General features: G+C 57.6%; 2 protein-coding genes across 2 annotated transcripts in view; one reads left to right on the forward strand and one right to left on the reverse strand.

Moving 5' to 3' along the window:
* Window positions 1-2,355, forward strand: part of ppp1r16a (protein phosphatase 1, regulatory subunit 16A) — a 33,797-nt gene extending 31,442 nt beyond the window's left edge. The window contains exon 10 of the mRNA XM_078425680.1: window positions 1,031-2,355. Within this exon, the coding sequence (XP_078281806.1) occupies window positions 1,031-1,453 (423 nt within the window). The 3' untranslated portion in view covers window positions 1,454-2,355. The remainder of the gene's footprint in view (window positions 1-1,030) is intronic.
* Window positions 2,356-7,228: 4,873 nt separating this feature from the next.
* The window catches only part of wdr97 (WD repeat domain 97), a 79,793-nt gene continuing 63,392 nt past the window's right edge, over window positions 7,229-23,629 (reverse strand). Inside the window, exons 17-23 of the mRNA XM_078423921.1 lie at window positions 22,666-22,857; window positions 21,290-21,411; window positions 17,509-17,677; window positions 15,306-15,419; window positions 12,537-12,742; window positions 11,599-11,651; window positions 7,229-7,416 (exon numbers count right to left, since the gene is read on the reverse strand). Of these exons, the coding sequence (XP_078280047.1) occupies window positions 7,229-7,416; window positions 11,599-11,651; window positions 12,537-12,742; window positions 15,306-15,419; window positions 17,509-17,677; window positions 21,290-21,411; window positions 22,666-22,857 (1,044 nt within the window). The remainder of the gene's footprint in view (window positions 7,417-11,598; window positions 11,652-12,536; window positions 12,743-15,305; window positions 15,420-17,508; window positions 17,678-21,289; window positions 21,412-22,665; window positions 22,858-23,629) is intronic.

Consider the following 23,629-nt stretch of genomic DNA (forward strand, 5'->3'; position numbering starts at 1 on the left):
GACTCTGTCCTTGTTCCATCTGGGGGAAAGAAAGCAGAACCTTTCAATCAGTCTGTAGAAGGGTCCCAACCCAAAACGGCACCTGAGATGCTGCCTGACCCGCTGAGTTACTCCAGTAGTTTGCACCTATCAGGGGTGGGGGAGTTGGTTACTCGGGTTAGGGGGGTCGCAGAGTGGAGAGTGTTGTCTATCCAGGTTCAGGGGCGTGGGTGGTTTATCCATCGGTGGGGCGGGGGGGGTTGCTATCCAGGGTCGGGGGTGGGGATGATGTTTATCAATCGTTGGAGCGGGGGAGTTTGTTACTCAGGGTCAGGGGTGTTGTCTATCCAGGGGAGGGGGAGGTGGAGGGGAGTTTATTATCCATCCTCAGGGTTGGGCAGAGTTGCTACCCAGGCTCTGGGGCCGGGAGAGTTTGTTATGGGGGGCGGGGGGGGGGGGAGGGGTTGTTATCTATGGTCAGGGTCGGGGAGAGTTTGTTATCCATGGTCGGTGGGTGGGGGTTTATCCAGGGTTGGGGAGAATTTGTTATTTGGGGGTGGGGGGTGTTTTATTTGGGGTGGGGGGTTCTTTTATTTGGGGTGGGGGGAGTGTTTTATTTGGGGTGGGGGGAGTGTTTTATTTGGGGTGGGGGGAGTGTTTTATTTGGGGTGGCGGTTTTATTTGGGGTGGGGGGATGTTTTATTCGGGGTGGGGCGAGTCATTTATTCGGGGTGGGGGGGTGTTTTGTTTGGGGGGTGTTTTAGTCGGGGTGGGGGATGTTTTATTTGGGGTGGGGGGTGTTTTATTTGGGGGGGTTTATTTGGGGTGGGGGTTGTTTTATTCGGGGTGGGGTGTTTTACTTGGGGTGGGGGCGAGTCTTTTATTCGGGGTGGGGGGTGTTTTATTCAGGGTGAGGGGGTGTTTTATTCAGGGTGGGGGGAGTGTTTTATTCGGGGGGGTGTTTTAGTCGGGGTGGGGGCGAGTCTTTTATTCGGGGGGTGGTGTGTTTTATCCAGGGTCGGGGTGCCCTGACGAGTGTTTCCCGTTGCAGGTGGCCGTACCCCAGGGGTCGGGGGTGGAGGAGGACGGTGTCGGTAGCAGCGGCTGGGCGGGGGGCGAGCCCCCCCTGCTGAACGGAGCGGCACCAGGGGCGGGGGAGGGGCAGGGAGAGGGGACGCCCGGCCCCCCGGAGTCGGGCTCAGGGTCAGGGTCGTGTCAGGGTTCGGGGGAGATGGCCCGCGACCTGTCCCACCACACTCTGGCCGACCTCAAGAGGCAGCGAGCCGCCTCCAAGCTGCAGCGGGGGGTCCCGGTGGAGGAGCTCCCCACCGGCGGAGGTCCGGACACCGCCCTGCCCCACCCCCCCAACGTCTACTGCACCCCCGCCAGCGGCGACCCTCCCCTGGTCTGCTTCAAGGAGCCGGTGGAGGAGGCATCCAGCGAGAAATCCCACCGCTGCTGCCGGATGATGTGAGGGGAGGTGGGGGGCAGCAGACCTCAGGGGTGGGAGGGGAGAAAGGAGCACCCAGGGGTGGGGCCGGGCAGACACCATAGCCCCCACCCTTGAACCTGGTCTTGGCCCCTGCTCATTGCACCCCCCCTCCCCCCCCCCCCCCCCCAGCTGAGCCAGTGATTCACAGAACCAGCGCCCCTCCTCTCCAGCCGGGACGTCCCATGCAGGGATGGGAACATGGGAGCCGGGACTGGGACAGGAGCAGCATTCACATCACCAGCAGCGACCCACGGGTGGGAGGGGCACAGCCTTCCCCCTCCCAGTGAGGGAAACTCACCAGCCCTCCCTGTCAGAAGCTCAGACACCAGTTGCCTGCTGTTCGACACAAAATGGTGGTCTGGAGCATCCTCGAGATTCCTGACCCCGGGGTGTGTGACGGGGCGGTGTAGAGGGAGCTTCACTCTGTGTCTGACCCTGGGGAGTGTGTGATGGGACAGTGTAGAGGGAGCTTCACTCTGTGTCTGACCCTGGGGAGTGTGTGATGGGACAGTGTAGAGGGAGCTTCACTCTGTGTCTGACCCTGGGGAGTGTGTGATGGGACAGTGTAGAGGGAGCTTCACTCTGTGTGGGAGTGTGTGACAGGGCGGTGTAGAGGGAGCTTCACTCTGTGTGGGAGTGTGTGACGGGACAGTGTAGAGGGAGCTTCACTCTGTGTCTGACCCTGGGGAGTGTGTGACGGGGCGGTGTAGAGGGAGCTTCACTCTGTGTGGGAGTGATGGGAAGTGTAGAGGGAGCTTCACTCTGTGTCTGACCCTGGGGAGTGTGTGATGAACTTAAGCCGGAATGAGAGTTGTTCCAGTCACCAGAATCGTTAGTGAACTTCTGAACATGAATAATTTGTCTTAATCACGTCAAAAGATAAATAAATGTAATATATTCTGATGTAGAAGGGTGTTTGTCAGCCTCTCTCTGTTGGCTGGGGTCGGCTGTGTTTCAGACATCACACACACATACAGTCTGAAACAGGCCTTTCAGCCTCCCTGCTTGTCCAGTGTCCTGGTCTGTAGCAGCTCTGATGCTGACCCCTTGGCCTGCTCCCCCTCTCAGCTTCTGGGATCCCCCATGTGGTGGGTGGTGGGTGGTGGGCCCACACTCACAAGAGTACGGTCTGTCCCTGCTCCAGTCTCCAGTGGCCGGAGCAGTGTGGTGGTGGTGGGTGTGTGGTGGGTGGTGGTGGGTGTGGGTGAGTGGTGGGCCACACTCACACGGGTACAGTCTGTCCCTGTTCACAGTCTCCAGTGGCCAGAGCAGTGTGGTGGGTGGTGGTGGGTGTGGGTGTGTGGTGGTGGGTGTGGGTGTGTGGTGGTGGGTGTGGGTGTGTGGTGGTGGGTGTGGGTGAGTGGTGGGCCGCACTCACACGGGTACAGTCTGTCCCTGCTCACAGTCTCCAGTGGCCGGAGCAGTGTGGTGGGTGGTGTTGGGTGGTGGTGGGTGTGGGTGTGTGGTGGTGGGTGTGGGTGAGTGGTGGGCCGCACTCACACGGGTACAGTCTGACCCTGCTCACAGTCTCCAGTGGCCGGAGCAGTGCGGTGGGTGTCTCCCAGTCACCCTGACCTTGGCCCCACCACTCACTCCGACTGACGCTGGTGGACACAAGAAGGGTCAGTGGGTGGACACAAGAAGCTGGAGTAACTCAGCGGGACAGGCAGCATCTCTGGAGAGAAGGAATGGGTGATGTTTCAGGTCGAGACCCTTCTTCAGACTGTTGTCAGGAGTGTGCGGGACAGAGATAGAGTGTAGACTGGTGGTGACTCAGTCAGTGGTGTCCCATTCCCTGCTACTGAGGTTCTCCGGTTCCTCTCTGCATGGCCCCCTTCACACAGTCCCTGGTACTCGAGAGCAACAAAGGAAGTGCTGGCGGTCACAGGAGGTCCAGTGTTTACCGCACAGGTGGGAGCGGGCACCTCTGCTGTTTGTGGCGTGTGTTAGAGACTTGGGTGTGAACGTTGGAGGTGTGATTAGTCAGTTTGTCATTGGCGAGTGTGGAAAGCAAGATCTGGGGGGAGGAGAGGGGACCAGAGGAGGGAGGGAGATGGACTGGTCGGTGTGTGGGTGTAGGAACTGCAGATGCTGGTTTAAACCGAAGATAGACACAGAAAGCTGGAGTAACTCAGCGGGTCAGGCAGCATCTCTGGAGAGAAGGAATGGGTTTGAGACCCTTCTTCAGTTTGAGCCGCTTCAGTCTTCAGTCAGACCCGGAACATCACCTATTCCTTTTCTCCAGAGACGCTGCCTGACCCGCTGAGTTACCCCAGGTGTGTGGGTGATGGGCAGGTGGAAGCAGGTGAGGGAGGGAGGTGGAAAATGTGGACAAGAGGAGAGAGAGAGACCGACCCTGGGCAGACTGGTGGTGGGGGAGACACACAGGGGAGTGGAAGGTTTCGTGTTGGGTTGTAGGCTACCCAAGCAGAACACAGGTGACAGTGAGGAGGTCACGGATAAACATGGGCAATGGGAATGGGCAATTGAAATGTCATAGGTACAAGCTCAGGTCACCTAGTCTACGCTTGGCCTTGCGGTGTAGAGGAGGCCACATCGAGAGCATCGAAGGCAGTGGATGAGGTTGGAGGAGTTCAGGTGAATCTGTCTCACCTGGAAGAGCTGTTTGGTCCCTGGACAGTGGTGAGGGAGGAGGTGTAGGAACGATTGTTACACCTGTAGTTGCAGGAGAGGTAGCTGGGGAGGAGGCAGAATGGAGGGATGAGAGTGCCAAGGAGTCGCAGAGAGAGTGGGCCTTGAGGAAAGCAGGAGGAGGGATCGGTGATGGGGTCTGGTTGGAGCTGGGGGAAGTGATGATGGATGATGTGTTGGGTGTGGAGGCTGGGGGGGGGGGGGGGGGGGGGGAGGTGAGAGGTGAGGGCCAGGGAAGGATGTGTCTGGATGTGTGGGAGCTCCATCAGCTATGATAGAGGGGGAGCCACGTATCCCAAAGAAGCCCTCCACCTCCCCGCTCCTGTCTGCAGAACGCTCTCAGCTGAAACCCATCTCCGGTGAACGTTGGCGTCATGCTGCCGTGTGGGGGACCTCTCTCCGTGAAGACTAGTGGCTCACGGGGCTGTTGCATCTTCCCGTAGCCCGCACCGCTCCTCTCCTCAGAACTCTCCGGGAGAACACAGCTAGCATTCAGACCACCATGATCCCCGGCCATGGTCAGCTGACCCTCGCTGCTCCGGTCTGGACCACTGTGGGCTGCTGGTGTTGCCAACGCTCGGAGTCCCAGCCCTGATCACCAGCTCCACCGGTGGACAGAACGATAGCTGGTTCGGTCCCGACTACGGGTGCTGTCTGTACATTCTGTGACTGCGTGGGTTTTCTCTGGGTGCGACGGTTTCATCCCACACTTTGTAATTGGTCCCTGGCGTGTAGGAAAGTGCTAGCATACCGGATGGTCGGTGCGGACCTAGTGTGCCGATGGGCCTGTTTCCACGCTGTAAGTCCAAAGTCAAACTAAACTAAATACCTGGCCCATCCACTCTGCCCGTTTCCATCACATCTCCCCTCGCCCTGGAGAACCCAGTCCCAGTCGTCTCGATCTCTCCACGTTCTTGGGGACCAGCCCGTTGAACGGGCCCCTGGTGAAAGGGGAAAGGAGACCAGAACTGTCCACAACACCCCTGTGCGGTATCACCAACAGCACCAGTGAATTGTCTGAAGAACAGTGTCTGAAGAATGGTGACACAAAATGCTGGAGTAACTCAGCGGGACAGGCAGCATCTCTGGAGAGAAGGTATGAAGAAGGGTCCTGGCCTGAAACATCACCTATCGAGTATACCTATTGAGTATAGAAGTTGGGAGGCCATGTTGCAGTTGTATAAGATGTTGGTCAGACCACATTTAGAATCTTGTGTTCAGTTCTGGACACCATGTTATGGGGAAGATATTGTCAAGCTTGAAAGGGTTATAGACAATAGGGTTCAGAGATTTACGAGGATGTTGCCAGGACTAGATGGTGCGAGCTACAGGGAGAGGTTGTGTAGGCTGGGTCTTTATTCCTTGGAGCGCAGGAGGAAGAGGGGTGATCTTATAGAGGTGTATAAAATCATGAGAGGAATAGATCGGGTAGATGCACCGAATCTCTTGCCCAGAGTAGGGGAAATCGAGGACCAGAGGACATAGGTTCAAGGTGAAGGGGAAACAATTTAGTAGGAATCTGAGTGGTAGCCTTTTTAACACAAAGGATGGTGGGTGTATGGAACAAGCTGCCAGAGGAGGTAGTTGAGGCTGGAACTATTGCAAAGTTTAAGAAACAGACAGGTACATGGATAGGACAGGTTTGGAGGGATATGGACCAAACGCAGGCAGGTGGGACTAATGTAGCTGGGGCATGTTGGCCTGTGTGGGCAAGTTGGGCCGACATTGTACCACATTGTATCACTCTATGACTCTATCCATGTTCTCCAGACTTGCTGCCTGTCTGCTGAGTTACTCCAGCATTGTACAGCTTGTGGTGAAGAAGGTGTTTGTCACGCTTGCTTCATTGGGAAGGGTACTGAGTATTAAAGTAGCGGTGTGGGCTTAGGACGGGTTACAGGTTGAGAACACCTCTGGGGTCAGAGGGCCCTGGACTGACTGGCCATGACCTGTGACCACAGGGACCTGCGTGTGGGACCCAATGTCTCCCAGCTCACTGACCACACCAAACCCAGCGGGTGGGAGAGGCCGCAAGGGGGTGGACAGGCTGAGCGAGCGGTGGGAACGTGGCAGAGGGAAGACCGCATGTGTTCAGAGCTGGGGCCGGGGACTGGTCATCCCTGGGTCACAGACCAGGCCCACACGTTAAACTGACCATCCAACTCGCAGATGAACAGCAGAACCAGCTAGCTCTAGCTCTCCCTCTCCCTCTCCCTCCCCCTCCCCCTCCTCCTCCTCCCCCCTCCTCCTGCCCCTCTTCCTCCCCCTCTTCCTCCCCCTCTTCCTCCCCCTCTTCCTCCCTCTCTCCCTCCCTCCCTCCCTCCCTCTCCCTTCAGTATTTGTTCTTCTCAGTCACATTTGCTTGTGGTCCCATTCTTTACAACACTGCGAAGGTGTGTCAGAGCAGTCCAGCACAGAGACAGGCCCTTCAGCCCACCTTGTCCATACTGGCAACAATGGCGTAATGAGCTGGTCTCATTTGCCCGCCACATTTAACCCATATCCCTCTGAACCCTTCCGATCCATATATCTATCCCAATGTCTTAAACGGTCGGAATTGCATCTACTTCAATAGCTTCTTCTGGCAGCTCATTCCAGATATGGACTGCCCTGTGAGTGAACAAGTTCCCCCTGAACTCCCTCTTAATTTTCACCCCTCTCACCTTAAGCCTGTGCCCTCTAGTTTTAGAATACTCTACCCTGGGATAAATACTGTGTGTTCACTTTATCAGTTGTCCCTCATGGTCTTGTCCACCTCAGTAAGGTCACCCCTCAGCCTCTTGCACTCCAAAGAATGTCAGTGCCAGCCTACCCACCCTCTCCCGATAACTCCTGCCCACACTCCAGGTAACGCACTGGAGTCCCTTCTCCCACTATGTTCCTCCAGTAAGTGATAGGTGCAGAATTAGGCCATTCGGCCCATCGAGTGTACTCTGCCATCCAATCTCGACTCAACCCCATTCTACTAACCCGACACCCCCACCAGCGGCCGTGGGGGTGGGAGTGGTAGGTGCAGGGATGTGCCTTGTTGAGTGACCCTCAGAGACGGAGGGGCGAGTGTGAGAGAGGGGATGTTTAATGTCGGGCTGCGGTACAGGGCGGGCGTCACGAGTAGTTGGCCACCACGGAGCGCTCCAGGATGAAGTAGCGCTGCACAGACTGCCGCAGAGTGAGCAGCACCTTGTCCAACGGAAACCGGTCCAGGGGCGAGGGGAAGGGGTTCAGCATCACCTTGGAGATGGGCAGCCGGATCACCCGGCCCATCTCGAAGGAGAGAGGAGGCAGACGGCTCCCTGTGGAGAGAGGGTGAGAGAAGGTTAGAGACACTGTGGAGAGGGAGGGTTAGAGACACTGGAGAGAGGGTTAGAGAGGATTAGAGACCGGAGAGAGGGTGAGACACTGTGGAGAGAGGGTTAGAGACACTGGAGAGAGGGTTAGAGACACTGGAGAGAGGGTTAGAGACACTGGAGAGAGAGGGTGAGACACTGTGGAGAGAGGGTTAGAGACACTGTGGAGAGGGAGGGTTAGAGACACTGGAGAGAGAGGGTTAGAGACACTGGAGAGAGAGAGTGAGAGAAGGTTAGAGACACTGTGGAGAGGGAGGGTTAGAGACACTGGAGAGAGGGGGCAAGAGAGGATTAGAGACCAGAGAGAGGGTGAAAGAGGGTTAGAGACACTGTGGAGAGAGGGTGAGACACTGGGGAGAGAGGGTGAGACACTGGGGAGAGAGGGTTAGAGACACTGGAGAGAGAGGGTGAGACACTGGAGAGAGGGTTAGAGACACTGGAGAGAGGGTGAGAAACACTGTGGAGAGAGGGTTAGAGACACTGGAGAGAGGGTGAGAGACACTGGAGAGAGGGTGAGACACTGGAGAGAGGGTGAGAGACACTGGAGAGAGGGTTAGAGACACTGTGGAGAGGGTTAGAGACACTGTGGAGAGGGTTAGAGACACTGGAGAGAGGATTAGAGACACTGGAGAGAGGGTGAGAGACACTGGAGAGAGGGTTAGAGACACTGGAGAGAGGGTGAGAGACACTGGAGAGAGGGTTAGAGACACTGTGGAGAGAGGGTTAGAGACACTGGAGAGAGGGTGAGAGACACTGGAGAGAGAGGGTGAGAGACACTGGAGAGAGGGTGAGAGACACTGGAGAGAGGGTTAGAGACACTGGAGAGAGGGTTAGAGACTGGAGAGAGGGTTAGAGACACTGGAGAGAAGGTTAGAGACACTGGAGAGAGGGTTAGAGACACTGGAGAGAGGGTGAGAGACACTGGAGAGAGAGGGTGAGAGAGGGTTAGAGACACTGGAGAGAAGGTTAGAGACACTGGAGAGGGTTAGAGACACTGGAGAGAGGGTGAGAGACACTGGAGAGAGGGTGAGAGAGGGTTAGAGACACTGGAGAGAGGGCAAGAGACACTGGAGAGAGGGTTAGAGACACTGGAGAGAGGGTTAGAGACACTGGAGAGAGGGTGAGAGACACTGTGGAGAGAGGGTTAGAGACACTGGAGAGAGGGTGAGAGACACTGGAGAGAGGGTGAGAGACACTGGAGAGAGGGTTAGAGACACTGGAGAGAGGGTGAGAGAGGGTTAGAGACACAGGAGAGAGGGTGAGAGACACTGGAGAGAGGGTGAGAGACACTGTGGAGAGAGGGTTAGAGACACTGGAGAGGGTGAGAGAGGGTTAGAGACACTGGAGAGGGTGAGAGAGGGTTAGGGACACTGGAGAGAGGGTTAGAGACACTGGAGAGAGGGTGAGAGACACTGGAGAGAGGGTTAGAGACACTGGAGAGAGGGTTAGAGACTGGAGAGAGGGTGAGAGGGTTAGGGACACTGGAGAGAGGGTTAGAGACACTGGAAAGAGGGTTAGAGACACTGGAGAGAGGGTGAAAGACACTGGAGAGAGGGTGAGAGACACTGGAGAGAGGGTTAGAGACACTGGAGAGAGGGTTAGAGACATTGGAGAGAGGGTGAGAGGCACTGGAGAGAGGGTGAAAGACACTGGAGAGAGGGTGAGAGACACTGGAGAGAGGGTTAGAGACACTGGAGAGAGGGTTAGAGACATTGGAGAGAGGGTGAGAGGCACTGGAGAGAGGGTTAGAGACATTGGAGAGAGGGTTAGAGACATTGGAGAGAGGGTGAGAGGCACTGGAGAGAGGGTGAAAGACACTGGAGAGAGGGTTAGAGACACTGGAGAGAGGGTTAGAGACATTGGAGAGAGGGTGAGAGGCACTGGAGAGAGGGTTAGAGACATTGGAGAGAGGGTGAGAGGCACTGTGGAGAGGGTGAGACACAACACCTGGAGGGAGGGGATGGAGCGGGGACATGGGGACACACGGTACACGAAGCAGACATGGGTGATGGAGAGACTGACTACACAGCCACTAGACATGGGGGCTTGATATGGGAATACAGCGAGTGGTCACAGGCACCGCACACGGGAACCCCACACGGGAACCCCACACGGGAACCCCACACGGGCCCAGCTAATTGTTGCTACAGAGGGAGAGTGTGAGTGCGAGCAATAGTGTGCATGCGTTCGTGTGTGTGTGTGAACACGTATATGCGTGCACATGTGCATGTGTGAAATGTGCATGTAATATATTCCTTTATTCATCCCACATCAGGGAAATTTACAGTGTGACAGCAGCAAAGTGGATAGCAAGAGATCGTTCATTATAAATAAAAGACACATAAATTGTCATCAGTTTTCTGTGTGTTCTTAGCTGTTATTGTTGACTGGTCTGCTGGGAGCAGTGCTGGTTGTGCAGTCTCACAGCAGCGGGAAGGAAGGACCTCCTATATCTCTCCTTCACGCACTTGGGGTGAAGGAGTCTGTCACTGAAGGGGCTACTCAGTGCAGTGACAGTGTCCTACATGGGGTGGGAGTCATTGTCCAGCAGCGATGTTATCTTTGCCATCATCCTCCTCTCTCCCACCGCCTGCACTGAGTCGAGGGGGCAACCCAGGACAGAGCGGGCCTTCCTGACCAGCTTGTCGAGTCTCTTCCCTTCCGCCGCTGAGATGCTGCTGTTCCAGCAGACCACTCCATCGAAAATGGCCGATGCAACCACCGTGTTGTAGAAGGTCCTTAGGAGTGCCTCCTGCACTCCAAAGGATCTGAGTCTCCTTAGCAGATAAGTCTGCTCTGGCCCTTTCTGTATAGCGCATCGGTGTTTTCAGTCCAGTTTATTGTTGAGGTAGACACCCAGGTACTTATAAGAGTCCACCCTCTCGATGTCCATTCCCTGGATGTTCACTGGTGTCGGGGGGACCTGGCTGTGCCTGCGGAAATCTACCACCATCTCCCTGGTTTTCCCCGCGTTGATTCGGAGGCAGTTAGACAATAGACAATAGGTGCAGGAGTAGGCCATTCGGCCCTTCAAGCCATTCAATGTGATCATGGCTGATCATTCTTGATCAATACCCCATTCCTGCCTTCTCCCCGTACCCCCTGACTCTGCTATCCTTAAGAGCTCTCTCTAGCTCTCTCTTGAATTCATCTCTTGAATCCGCTGGCACCAGTCCACAAACTCCTTGATCAGTTCTCTGTACGCCCTGTCCTTATCGCCCGTGATGAGGCCAACGATGGCAGAGTCGTCATAGAACTTCTGTAGATAGGAGTCTGCGGAGCTGTGCCTGAAGTCCGCAGGGTACAGGGTGAACAAGAATGGAGCCAGCACTGTTCCCTGTGGAACCCCAGTGCTACAGACCACCCTGTCCGAGACCAGGTCCTTTATCCTCACATACTGTGGTCAGTTGGTGAGGTAGTCCAGAATCCAGGATGTGAGGTGGTGGTCCACTCCTGTGCACTTCAGCTTGCCCCCCAGAAGCCCCGGCTGGATGGTGTTGAATGCACTGGAGAAATCAAAGAACATGATTCTCACAGTGCTATCCGGCCTCTCCAGGTGTGAGAGAGCTCTGTTCCACAGGTAGATGATGGCGTCCTCCACCCCGATGTGAGTCTGGTAGGCGAACGGCAGCGGATCCATTGATGGTCTCACCAGGGGGCGGAGATGGGCGAGGACCGGACGTCAGTGCCACCGGTCTGTAGCTGTTGAGTGAGTGTGTGTGTGTGTGTGTGTGAACATGTATATGTGCGTGCACTTGTGCATGTGTGAAGTGTGCATGCAAAGTGTGAAACGTGTGCACGATCTCAGAAGGGCTGTGGGTTGAGACTGAGGTTTACTGCCTGTGATCACTCCCCCCCATGGTGACTGCGGTTCCCTGTCTCTCCCCCCACAGTACGGGACCCCAGCAGTGGGCAGTGCCACGCTCCCTCCCCACCATGTAACCCAGACCTTCCACACGTTCCCGTCCACCACACTGGCCTCAGCCACACAGTTGGTGGCCATCGCAGTCAGCCTGGTGAATGGAGCCGTGGCGAGGTGAGTAGTGGATCTGCTGCCCTCCCTGACCACAGTGTGGGTCTCTCTCTCTCTCTCCCACCCTGCCCGCCCAGCTCTGAGTGTTTACTCACTCTCCTTCTTGATTGAGCTCCTGGTCTCTCCCAGTCGCAGGATGGCCTGTTCCCTGCAGAGAGGAGGAGAAAACGGCATCATCAAACTGGCCCAAGGGACTGCAGATCCTGAGTCACATCGAAGGCAGACATAGATTATACATGTGCAGGAATGATCTGCAGAAGCTGGCTTAAACCGAAGATAGACACAGAAAGCTGGAGTAACGCAGCGGGACAGGCAGCATCTCTGGAGAGAAGGACGAGGTCGTTTCAGGAGATTAGGCAGGTCCGGGCGGACTGAGCCAAGGTGTTCAGAGAAACGAGCGTCCAGTCCACGTTTCGCCGATGTATAAGGGTCCACACCTTGAACAACGGATACAGTAGATGAGGTTGGAGGAGGTGCACGTGAACCTTTGCCTAACTGATTTCCTGGTTGCCCACCACTTTTATTCCCATTCCCATTCCCATCCTGACCTTTCGGTCCCAGGTCTCTTCCATTGGGAGGCCAAACACAAATTGGAGAAACAGCATCTCATATATCGCTTGGGCAGCTCACACCCCAGTGGTATATTGATTTCTCTAACTTCAAGTAACCCCTGCATCCCCCCTCTCTCCGTCTCTCCCCCACCCAAGTCGTCCCAGCTTCAAAGCTGTCTTGTTGAGTCTCATTGTCTGTCGCTCGTTTTCACCTAACCCACAGCTATCAATGGCCTGTTTCCTTCATCGTCTTCCATTCATTTGTCCTATATCTCTCCATCATTGTCCATGCCTCTCGTTTCCCTCTCCCCTGACTCTCAGTCTGAAGAAGGGTCTCCACCTGAAACGTCACCTATTCCTTTTCTCCAGAGATGCTGCCTGACCCGCTGAGTTACTCCAACACTTGTGACTGTGTTGGGTCTCACTGACACTGTGTTGTGGGGCTGCCCACCCATTGGCCCGCTGCCCCCTGCCCCACTCACCGGGCCACCTTGGGCGGGGGGATCACCGTGTTCTTGACACCCTGCCTTTCCTCGGGCACCTCTTGCTTCCTCATCGCCTGCAGCCTCTGCTCCAGCAGCACCTCACAGAAGTAGTTGACTGCCTCGATCGGCCGCACGGTCACCAGGGAGCTCCGCCTCTGCTCCATCAGGGTCACGGACGAACTCCGCCACCGCTCGCTGGGGGTCTGTGGACGGGCAACAGGCAGCACACTGTTTACAGCAAGCCTCCCACACCAGAGAGCACACTCCCCCAGTCACACACTCCCTCAGACCCACACTCCCCCAGTCCCCACACTCCCCCAGTCCCCACACTCCCTCAGACCCCACACTCCCCCAGTCCCACACTCCCCCAGTCCCCACACTCCCCCAGTCCCACACTCCCCACACTCCCCCAGTCCCCACACTCCCCCAGTCCCACACTCCCCCAGTCCCACACTCCCCACACTCCCCCAGTCCCACACTCCCCCAGATCCACACTCCCCCAGACCCACACTCCCCCAGTCCCACACTCCCCCAGATCCACATTCCCCCAGTCCCCACACTCCCCCAGTCCCACACTCCCCCAGTCCCACACTCCCCCAGTCCCACACTCCCCCAGTCCCACACTCCCCCAGTCCCACACTCCCCCAGTCCCACACTCCCCCAGTCCCACACTCCCCCAGTCCCCACACTCCCCCAGTCCCACACTCCCCCAGTCCCACACTCCCCCAGTCCCCACACTCCCCCAGTCCCACTCCCCACACTCCCCCAGTCCCCACACTCCCCCAGACCCACACTCCCCCAGTCCCACACTCCCCACACTCCCCCAGTCCCACACTCCCCACACTCCCCCAGACCCACACTCCCCCAGTCCCACACTCCCCACACTCCCCCAGTCCCACACTCCCCCAGATCCACACTCCCCCAGTCCCCACACTCCCCCAGTCCCACACTCCCCCAGTCCCACACTCCCCACACTCCCCCAGTCCCACACTCCCCCAGTCCCACACTCCCCCAGACCCACACTCCCCCAGTCCCACACTCCCCACACTCCCCCAGTCCCACACTCCCCCAGTCCCACACTCCCCCAGACCCACACTCCCCCAGTCCCCACACTCCCCCAGTCCCACACTCCCCACACTCCCCCAGTCCCACACTCCCCCAGTCCCACACTCCCCCAGACCCACACTCCCCCAGTCCCACACTCCCCCAGTCCCACACTCCCCCAGACCCACACTCCCCCAGTCCCCACACTCCCCCAGTCCCACACTCCCCCAGACCCACACTCCCCCAGTCCCCACACTCCCCCAGTCCCACACTCCCCCAGTCCCACACTCCCCCAGACCCACACTCCCCCAGTCCCCACACTCCCCCAGTCCCCACACTCCCCCAGTCCCCACACTCCCCCAGTCCCCACACTCCCCCAGTCCCACACTCCCCACACTCCCCCAGTCCCCACACTCCCCCAGTCCCCACACTCCCCCAGTCCCCACACTCCCCCAGTCCCCACACTCCCCCAGTCCCCACACTCCCCCAGTCCCCACACTCCCCCAGTCCCACACTCCCCACACTCCCCCAGTCCCCACACTCCCCCAGTCCCACACTCCCCCAGTCCCACACTCCCCACACTCCCCCAGTCCCACACTCCCCCAGTCCCCACACTCCCCCAGTCCCCACACTCCCCCAGTCCCACACTCCCCACACTCCCCCAGTCCCCACACTCCCCCAGTCCCACACTCCCCCAGTCCCCACACTCCCCCAGTCCCACACTCCCCCAGTCCCACACTCCCCCAGTCCCACACTCCCCCAGTCCCACACTCCCCCAGTCCCACACTCCCCCAGTCCCACACTCCCCCAGTCCCACACTCCCCCAGTCCCACACTCCCCCAGTCCCACACTCCCCCAGTCCCCACACTCCCCCAGTCCCACACTCCCCCAGTCCCACACTCCCCCAGACCCACACTCCCCCAGTCCCCACACTCCCCCAGTCCCACACTCCCCCAGACCCACACTCCCCCAGTCCCCACACTCCCCCAGTCCCCACACTCCCCCAGTCCCACACTCCCCCAGACCCACACTCCCCCAGTCCCCACACTCCCCCAGTCCCACACTCCCCACACTCCCCGAGACCCACACTCCCCCAGTCCCCACACTCCCCCAGTCCCCACACTCCCCCAGTCCCCACACTCCCCCAGTCCCCACACTCCCCCAGTCCCACACTCCCCACTCCCCACCAGTCATACACTCCCCCGCTGGGTGGGGGGGGGGGGTGGTCGCGGGGGTCTCACCGTACTCGCTGCTGGGGTCACTGCTGTCCGTGAGGGGGGGGGGTGCTGGGTGGGGGGGTTGCGGGGCCGCGGGGCTGGGGGGGGGGGGGCCGCGGGTGGTCGCGGGGGTCTCACCGTACTCGCACTGTCCCTGCGAAGGCTGTTGGGGTCACTGCTGTCCGTGAGGGGGGGGGTGCTGGGTGGGGGGGTTGCGGGGCCGCGGGGCTGGGGGGGGGGGGCCGCGGGTGGTCGCGGGGGTCTCACCGTACTCGCACTGTCCCTGCGAAGGCTGTTGGGGTCACTGCTGTCCGTGAGGGGGGGGGGGGTGCTGGGTGGGGGGGTTGCGGGGCCGCGGGGCTGGGGGGGGGGCCGCGGGGGTCTCACCGTACTCGCACTGTCCCTGCGAAGGCTGTTCGGGTCACTGCTGTCCGTGAGGGGGGGGGGTGCTGGGTGGGGGGGTTGCGGGGCCGCGGGGCTGGGGGGGGGGCCGCGGGGGTCTCACCGTACTCGCACTGTCCCTGCGAAGGCTGTTGGGGTCACTGCTGTCGTCGAGGGGGGCGCTGGCTCTCAGGGTACCACCTTCCTGCAGGGTCTTCCTCGCTCTCTGCACGTGATCCTGAGGGAGGACAGGGGTGTTACACCAGCCGCCCAATGCCCCCCCACTCCCCCCGTCCCAGGAACACCTGACTCTGCTCCTCTCCCCACACGTGTGTGATGCCCGACACACTTACTTCTCTCATTTCACCTCCGATCTCCAGCATCTGCAGCTTGACATGGATCTCCCGGTTGCCAAAGACTTTACTTCCCCTTCCCCATTCCCATTCCCATTCCCACACTGACGCTCCTGTCCTGGGCCTCCTCTAGTGCTCGGGTGAAGGAACAGCGCCTCATATTCCACTTGGGTAGCTTACACCCCAACACTATGACCATTGAATTCTCCAACTTTAGATAACTGACCTACAAAGACCCCAACCCCCCTCCTTTCCCCCCCTCCCTCTCTTCACTGTGCCCCACCTGCATTCACACCCTTTTCCCTCGTCCCCTACCACCTCTATTCCCTTCACTGACTTCACAATTCACACCTCTTCTATCATAGTCACAGAGACATACAGCATGGAAACAGGCCCTTCAGCCCACCTTGTCCATGCTGACCAACATGCTCAGTACTCTGACTGGTGGCCAATGACGCCAAAAGCCTTCTTGACCACCTGTGATATCACTTTCAACAAACTCTGTGCCTGCACTCCGAGACTGCTCTGCTCCACAACACTCCCCAGAGCCCTGCCATTCACTGTGTGCCTGCACTCCGAGATCCGTCTGGTCCACCACACTCCCCAGAGCCCTGCCATTCACTGTGTGCCTGCACTCCGAGATCCCTCTGGTCCACCACACTCCCCAGAGCCCTGCCATTCACTGTGTGCCTGCACTCTGAGATCCCTCTGGTCCACCACACTCCCCAGAGCCCTGCCATTCACTGTGTGCGACCCACGAGTAGGTCAAGCTGTACCCTCTCCCCTGTCTCCCCTCAGCCTCCGACTCTCCAGAGAAAACAAACGTCTGTCCATCCTCTCCTTTTCGCGTCAACACCTCTGCTCCCTTGTAAGGCCGAGGAAGTTCGGCAACTTCAGCCCAACAACTCTCACCAACCTCTACAGGTGTGCGTAGAAAGCATTTTATCGGGATGCATCACAGCATGGTTTAGGAGCAACTCCATCCAAGACCGCAAGAAATTCAGAGAATTATGGACGCAGCCCAGACAACCACACAAACTAACCTCACTTCCATTGTCTGAAGAAGGGTCTCGACCCGAAACGTCACCCACTCCTTCTCCCCAGAGATGCTGCCTGTCCCGCTGAGTTACTCCAGCATTTTGTGTCTCCCTTCCATTGACTCCATTCACACCTCGCGCTGCCTCGGCAAGGACAGCAGCGTAGTCAAGGACAAGTCGCACCCTGGCCACTCCCTCTTCTCCCCTCTCCCACCAGATTCAGGGACAGTTTCTTCCTAGCTGTTATCAGGCAACTGAACCATCCTCCCACCAGCTAGATTGCAGTCCTGACCTCTCATCTATTTCATTGGAGACCTTTGATCTATCTTTAATTGTACTTTATCTGGCAACGACCTCCCACATACAAAACCATGCTTGACTATCCCTAATCAGCCCTTGCCCCATCCAAATGCCTGTCTATCCTGTCCCTCAGAATACTCTCTAGTAACTTTCCAACTGCAGATGTTAAGCTCACCATCCTATAGTTCCCAGTATTTTTCCCTGCAGCCCTTCTTGAACAGAGGCTCAACATTTGCCACTTGTATTTAAGGACGACTCATAAATTTCAACCAGGGCTCCGGCAATTTCCTCCCACAATGTCCTCAGGCACATATCCACAGTTTATAGATACAGGAAAAATGGCATTATCATTTACTGCATGATAAGCTTTCCACTGTACCTCGAAACACGTGACAGTAATAGACTAAACTAAACCCAACTCAGCTAATGCAGGCAGCGTTCTGGTGAGCCTCCTCTGCACCCTCTCCAAAGCCTCCACACCCTCCCTGTCATGGGGCGACCGGAACTGCACGCGATACTCCAAATGCAGGCAGACCAAAGTCACGGTCAGACAATCTTCAGTGCACCGCAGTGTGTGGTCTCCTCCACTGGCCGCTCTGGGACTGCAGCCAGCCACGCCCATCCCCTACATTGGTACCTTGAGCTTTTGCATCCACTCTTTGAGCCAGGCCTGGCACTTGATCCGGAACCTCTCCTCGGTCATGGTCCTCTGGGCGTCCTTGGAGGCCCAGCTCATCAGCTCCTCCTCAAAGATGTTGTGCGGATCCTGGAGGCCCAAGCCCTCCAGGACGGTTTTGATGGTCCTCCTGGGAAACACGGCCGACGCTGAGACCAGGTTCCCGGGAGCCTTCTGCTTCCCGAGCAACTGCACCCAGCCCAGCCTCGACCCAACGCCCGCTCAAACCCTGAGGAGTGTTGGGGACCGAGGCTAGGGCTTGAGAAGGAAATCGGGAGGGGCAACAATGGAGGGGCAAGAGATGGCTTTGGCAGATACAATTAAGGAAAATCCAAAGAGGTCTTATTAGTCAATTAAGGGGGAAGGGGTAACTAGAGAGAGATTGGGCCGCTTGGAAACCAAAGAAGACATCTATGTAAGGAGCCACAGGAGATTGGCCAGGTCTTCAATGAATATTTTTACTGTGAAAGAAAGGTTTGAAGTTTGGGGAGCTTGGGACAATTAATGGAAATGTCTGGAGGACAGTCTGCATTACCATTGAGGGGGTGCTAGATGCCCTAAGTTAGAAGTTAGATAAATCTCCCAGGCTCCCGTTCCTGATCTGATATATCCGAGGACAATATGGGGAGTTAGAGAAGAAATTGCAGGAGCCCTGAGATATATGAATCGTTGTTAGACACAGGTGAGGTGCCAGACGACTGGAGGGTGGCTAATGTTATGCCTCTATTTAAGAAGAGCGGCAAGGAACGGGAAAGTACCTGGGGAGGGGGTGGTTTGGGTGGGAAGGGACGAGTGGACCAGGGAGTTGCGGAGGGAACGGTCTCTGCGGAACGCAGAAAGGGATGGAGATGGGAAGATGTGGCCAGTAGTGGGATCCCGTTGGAGGTAGCAAAAATGTTGGAGGATCATATGTTGTATGCGACCGCAGATGGGGTGGAAGGTGAGGACAAGGGGGACTCTGTCCTTGTTGGGAATGGGGGGAGGGGAAGGAAGAGCGGAGCTGCGGGATATCGAGGAGACCCTAGTGAGAGCCTCATCTATAATGGAAGGGGGGAACCCCCGTTCCCTAAAGAATGAGGACATCACCGATGACCTGCATTTGAATAGACAGAGGCTGATTAGGGATCATCAACATGGTTTTATACACAGGAGATTGGTCTCACAAATTTGATTGAGTTTTTTCAAACACTAACCAAAAATGTTGAGGAGGGCAGATCTATGGATGTTGTCTACATAGACTTCAGCAAGGCGTTTGATAAGTGTAGGAAGGAACTGCAGATGCTGGTTTAAAATGACGATTGACACAAAATGCTGGAGTAACTCAGCAGGACAGGCAGCATCTCTGGAGAGAAGGAATAGGTGATGTTCCGTGTTAAGACCCTTCTTCAGACGTTTAAATTAAAGGCGCTTGATAAGGTTCCACATGGTGGGCTATTCTTGATGGTTAGATTACATGGGATCTAAGGACATCGAGCCGACTGGATAAAGAATTGGCTTCATAGATCGTGATGGTGGAAGATTAATGTTTGGACTGGACGAGTGACGAGTGGTGTGCCTCAGGGTTCGGTGCTGGGCCTAATGATGTTTCATCTACGTCAATAATTTGGATAAGAATATACAAGGTATGTCTAGTAAGTTTAATGGGTAGAGGGTACTGTAGACAGTGAAGATGGTTATCAATATTTACAGTGGGGTGTTATCTGTGTGGAGTTTGCACCTTCTCCCTGTGACTTGGACTGATTGTAGTAGGGGCAAGAAAGCTGGGAGAGGGATGGGAGTGGGACAAAGCCTTGGCAAGTGATAGGTGGATCCAGGTGAGGGGAGGGTGGTTGATTGCAGATGGGTGGAGTAAGTGATAAAGGCCAGACATGAAACGGATTCCAAAGGCCGTGTGGTAATGAGATCAGAGTAGTGAAATGTGAAGATGGACACAAAATGCTGGAGTAACTCAGCGGGTCAGACAGGAGAGAAGGAATGGGTGACGTTTCGGGTCGAGACCCTTCTTCAGACTGATGTCAGGGGAGAGGGCGGGACGGAGATAGAATGTAATCGGAGACGGGAAGACTAGTGGGAGAACTGTGAAGGGGGAGGGGATAAAGAGGGAAAGCAGGGACTATCTGAAGTTAGAGAAGTCAATGTCCATACCGCTGGGGTGTAAACTACCCAAGCGAAATATGATGTGCTGTTCCTCCAATTTGCGCTGGGCCTCACTCTGACAATGGAGGAGGCCCAGGACAGAAAGGGTCAGATTGGGAATGGGAGGGGGGAGTTGAAGTGCTGAGCCACCGGGAGATCAGGTAGGTTTAGACGGACTGAGCGGAGGTGTTCAGCGAAACGATCGCCGACCCTGCGCTTGGTCTCGCCGATGGATAGAAGTTGACACCTGGAACAGCGGATGCAGTGAAATGTGGAGCTCGAGTGCAAAATGTGTTTGGAAGGGGAAGGGCAGAAACGGTGCGCACCCGAGATCCAGTAGGTCTTGGCAGACCAAGCGCAAGTGTTTGGCAAAACGGTCGCCAAGTCTACGCTTAGCCTTGCCGATGTATTGGAGTCCACATCGGGAACACCGACACGGATGCAGTAGATGAAGTCAGGGCGGCACGGTGGCGCAGCGGTAGAGTTGCTGCTTTACAGCGAATGCAGCGCCGGAGACTCAGGTTCGATCCTGACTACGGGTGCTGCACTGTAAGGAGTTTGTACGTTCTCCCCGTGACCTGCGTGGGTTTTCTCCGAGATCTTCGGTTTCCTCCCACACTCCAAAGACGTACAGGTTTGTAGGTTAATTGGCTGGGCAAATGTAAAAATTGTCCCTAGTGGGTGTAGGATAGTGTTAATGTGCGGGGATCGCTGGGCGGCGCGGACTTGGAGGGCCGAAAAGGCCTGTTTCCGGCTGTATATATATGATATGATATATGATATGAGATGCACATGAACCAATAACTCACCTGAGAAGGACTGATATCGTCCCTGGGTGGAGGTGAAGGAGGGTAGGTGTTGCACCCCCCCGCAGTTGCAGGGGGAGGTACCTGAAGGGGGGGGGGTGGTTTGGGAGGGGAGGGAGTTGCGGAGCGAAAGCGGAAAGGAGTGGAGGTGGGAAGATGCGACTGGTGGTGGGGGCATGTTTGAGATGGTGTAAATGAGGAAGGATGATGTGTTGGACCCAGAGGCTGGTGGGGTGACAGATGAGGGCCGGGGAACGTGGCTGGGGGAGGGGGGAAGCCAGAGCAAGGCGACGGGACACAGAGGAGATGGGGTGATGGTCCCATCTATAACGGCAGGGGGGATTCCCACGTTCTCTAAAGAAAGACATCTTGGATGTCGTGGGAGGGGGGAGGGAGGGCAGGGGAGGAGTCGGTGGGCGTGGGACGAGAGGTGTAGGCACATGAAACATAGAAACATGAGATGAGTACAATCTGTTTGAGGGGAGGCACGGTGGCACAGCAGTAGAGTTGCTGCCTCGCAGCGCCAGAGACCCGGGTTCAATCCTGACTACGGGTGCTGTCTGTACGGGGTTTGTACGTTTTCCCCGTGACCTGCGTGGGTTTTCTCCGGGTGCTCCGCTTTCCTCCCACACTCCAAAGACGTGCAGGTTTGTAGGGTAGTTGGCGTGGTGAATTGTAAATTGCCGCTGTTGTGCAGGGTGGTGCGAGTGTGTGGGGATCGCTGGTGGGCGTGGGCTCGATGGGCTGAAGGGCCTGTCTCCGCGCCGGATCTCTACAGTGTAAAGAGCAGAGCCACCAACCTGAGGACAATGTCGCTCTGGAAGTATTGGACCATTAGCTCCATCATCAACTCCAGAGAGTGCGGGTTGACCTGATTCATTACGTACAGGGCAGCCCGGATAAACTCCTCATGGTCGTAGGTCTGCAGGTACAGATGCAGAGAGTATTACTGAGAGGGGAGGGAGTCACGAGGGGTGTGAGGAGAGGAGGGAGTAAGGTGAGGGAGTCAGATCCCCAGAGTGATGGGGGAAGGGGGGGGGGGTTGGGGGGGAAGTGGTGGGGAGCCTCAGGGTGAGGGTGGGGGGAGCCCCTGTGGGGAGGGGGTGCGGAGAGGGGGTGGGAGGGAAATGATGGGGAGCCCCAGGGTGAGGATGGGGGCCCCTGGGGGGGGGGGGGGGGGGTGGTGGTGAGCCTCAGGGTGAGGGATGAGGGTGGGGAGTGAGGGTGGGGGGTGAGGATGAAGGGGTGAGGGTGGGGGATGAGGGTGGGGGTGGGGGTGGGGGTGGGGGTGGGGGTGGGGGATGAGGGTGGGCGGTGAGGGTGGGGTTGGGGATGGGGGGTGAGGGTGGGGGGTGGGGATGGGGGGTGAGGATGAAGGGGTGAGGTTGGGGGATGAGGGTGGGGGTGGGGGATGAGGGTGGGGGTGGGGGATGAGGGTGGGGGTGGGGGATGAGGGTGGGGGTGGGGGTTGTGGGGATGAGGGTGAGAGTGAGGGTGGGGATGGGGGGCGAGAGTGGGGGTGGGGGATGCGGGTGGGGGGTGGGGGGTGGGGGGTGTGGGTGAGGGTGGGGGTTGTGGGGATGAGGGTGAGGGTGGGGGTTGTGGGGATGAGGGTGAGGGTGGGGGGTGGGGATGGGGATGGGGGGGTAAGGGTGAGGGTGGGGGGTGGGGATGGGGGGTGAGGGTGGGGGTGGGGATGAGGGTGAAGGTGGGGGGGTGGGGATGGGGGGTGAGGGTGAGAGTGAGGGTGGGGGGGTGGGGATGGGGGGTGAGGGTGGGGGGTGGGGATGGGGGGGTGAGGGTGAGGGGTGGGGATGGGGGGTGAGGGTGGGGGGTGGGGATGGGGGGTGAGGGTGGGGGAACCCCTGGGAGGTGGGGGTGGGGAAGTGGTGGGGGCCCCAGGGCGAGGGGTGTGCATGGGGGGAGGCGGTGCGGAGGAGGGGGGTGTGGGGGAGGGGTGAGGGGAGCTCCTGGGTGGGGGATGAGAGTGGGGGAAGCCCCTGGGTGTGGTGGGGAAGGGGGTTGGGGAAAAGGTGGTGAGCCCCAGGGTGGAGAGGGGGTTAGATGGGGGGGGGGGGGGGGTGCAATGGGGAGGGGGGCGGAGAGCCCCTATGTGGGGGTGAGGATGCTGAGGGAGGGAGGGGGATGAGCCCCCAGGGTGGGGTTTGGTTTGTACCCTTTTTTCCCTGCCCCTTCTTAAGGCGGTTATGATGGTGTCTTGTGTGTGGTCGATGACCTGCTGGGGCATTTGTGGCAGCAGGAAACTCAGAGCCGTTATGATCGCCTCTTTCACATCAAATTCGGCCGTCTTCAGCATCTCCAGCAGCATGTTGATAAAGTCGTCCTCTGTCATGTCCATCGGGAAGGTCTGCGGCCCACCACCAGAGAAAGGGGAGAGGGGTGAGTGTGGGGACCACGCTGGCCAGCGGGAAATGGCCGAGAGAGGCACAACATGTTTGTTTTAGTTTCGTTTAGAGATGCAGCTCGGAAACAGGCCCTTCGGCCCACCGGGTCCGCGCCGACCCAGCGATCCCCGCACACTAACACTATCCTACACCCACTAGGGACAATGTTTACACGTACACCAAGCCAATTAACCAAACAAAAATGCACGTCTTCGGAGTGAGGGAGGAAACCGAAGATCTCGGAGAAAACCCACGCAGGTCACGGGGAGAACGTACAAACTCCGTACAGACGGCGCCCGTAGACGGGATGGAACCCGGGTCTCCGGCGCTGCATTCGCTGTCAGGCAGCAACTCTACCGCTGCGCCACCGTGACCGCCCACTTGGGAAGCAGAGGTTGGAGAAGGCTCATTCACGGATACTCTGAGACCCAGCGCTGTGAATCCCCGAATCAGGAGAACGAAGGAGTTGACAGAGAATGCCTCCCGTCATGTTCATAAGGGATAGGAGCAGAATCAGGCCATTCGGCCCATTCAATCGTGGCTGATCTATCTTTCCCTCTCAACCCCATTCTCCTGCCTCTTCCCCATCACAGGAATCTACAGGAGGCACTGCCTCACAAGGGCGGCACGGTGGCACAGCGGAAGAGTTGCTGCCTTACAGCGAATGCAGTGCCGGAGACTCAGGTTCCATCCCGACTACGGGCGCCGTCTGTACGGAGTTTGTACGTTCTCCCC

Source organism: Rhinoraja longicauda, chromosome 2 (assembly GCF_053455715.1).
Source record: "Rhinoraja longicauda isolate Sanriku21f chromosome 2, sRhiLon1.1, whole genome shotgun sequence".
In the NCBI taxonomy this organism is placed as follows: Eukaryota; Metazoa; Chordata; class Chondrichthyes; order Rajiformes; family Arhynchobatidae; genus Rhinoraja; species Rhinoraja longicauda.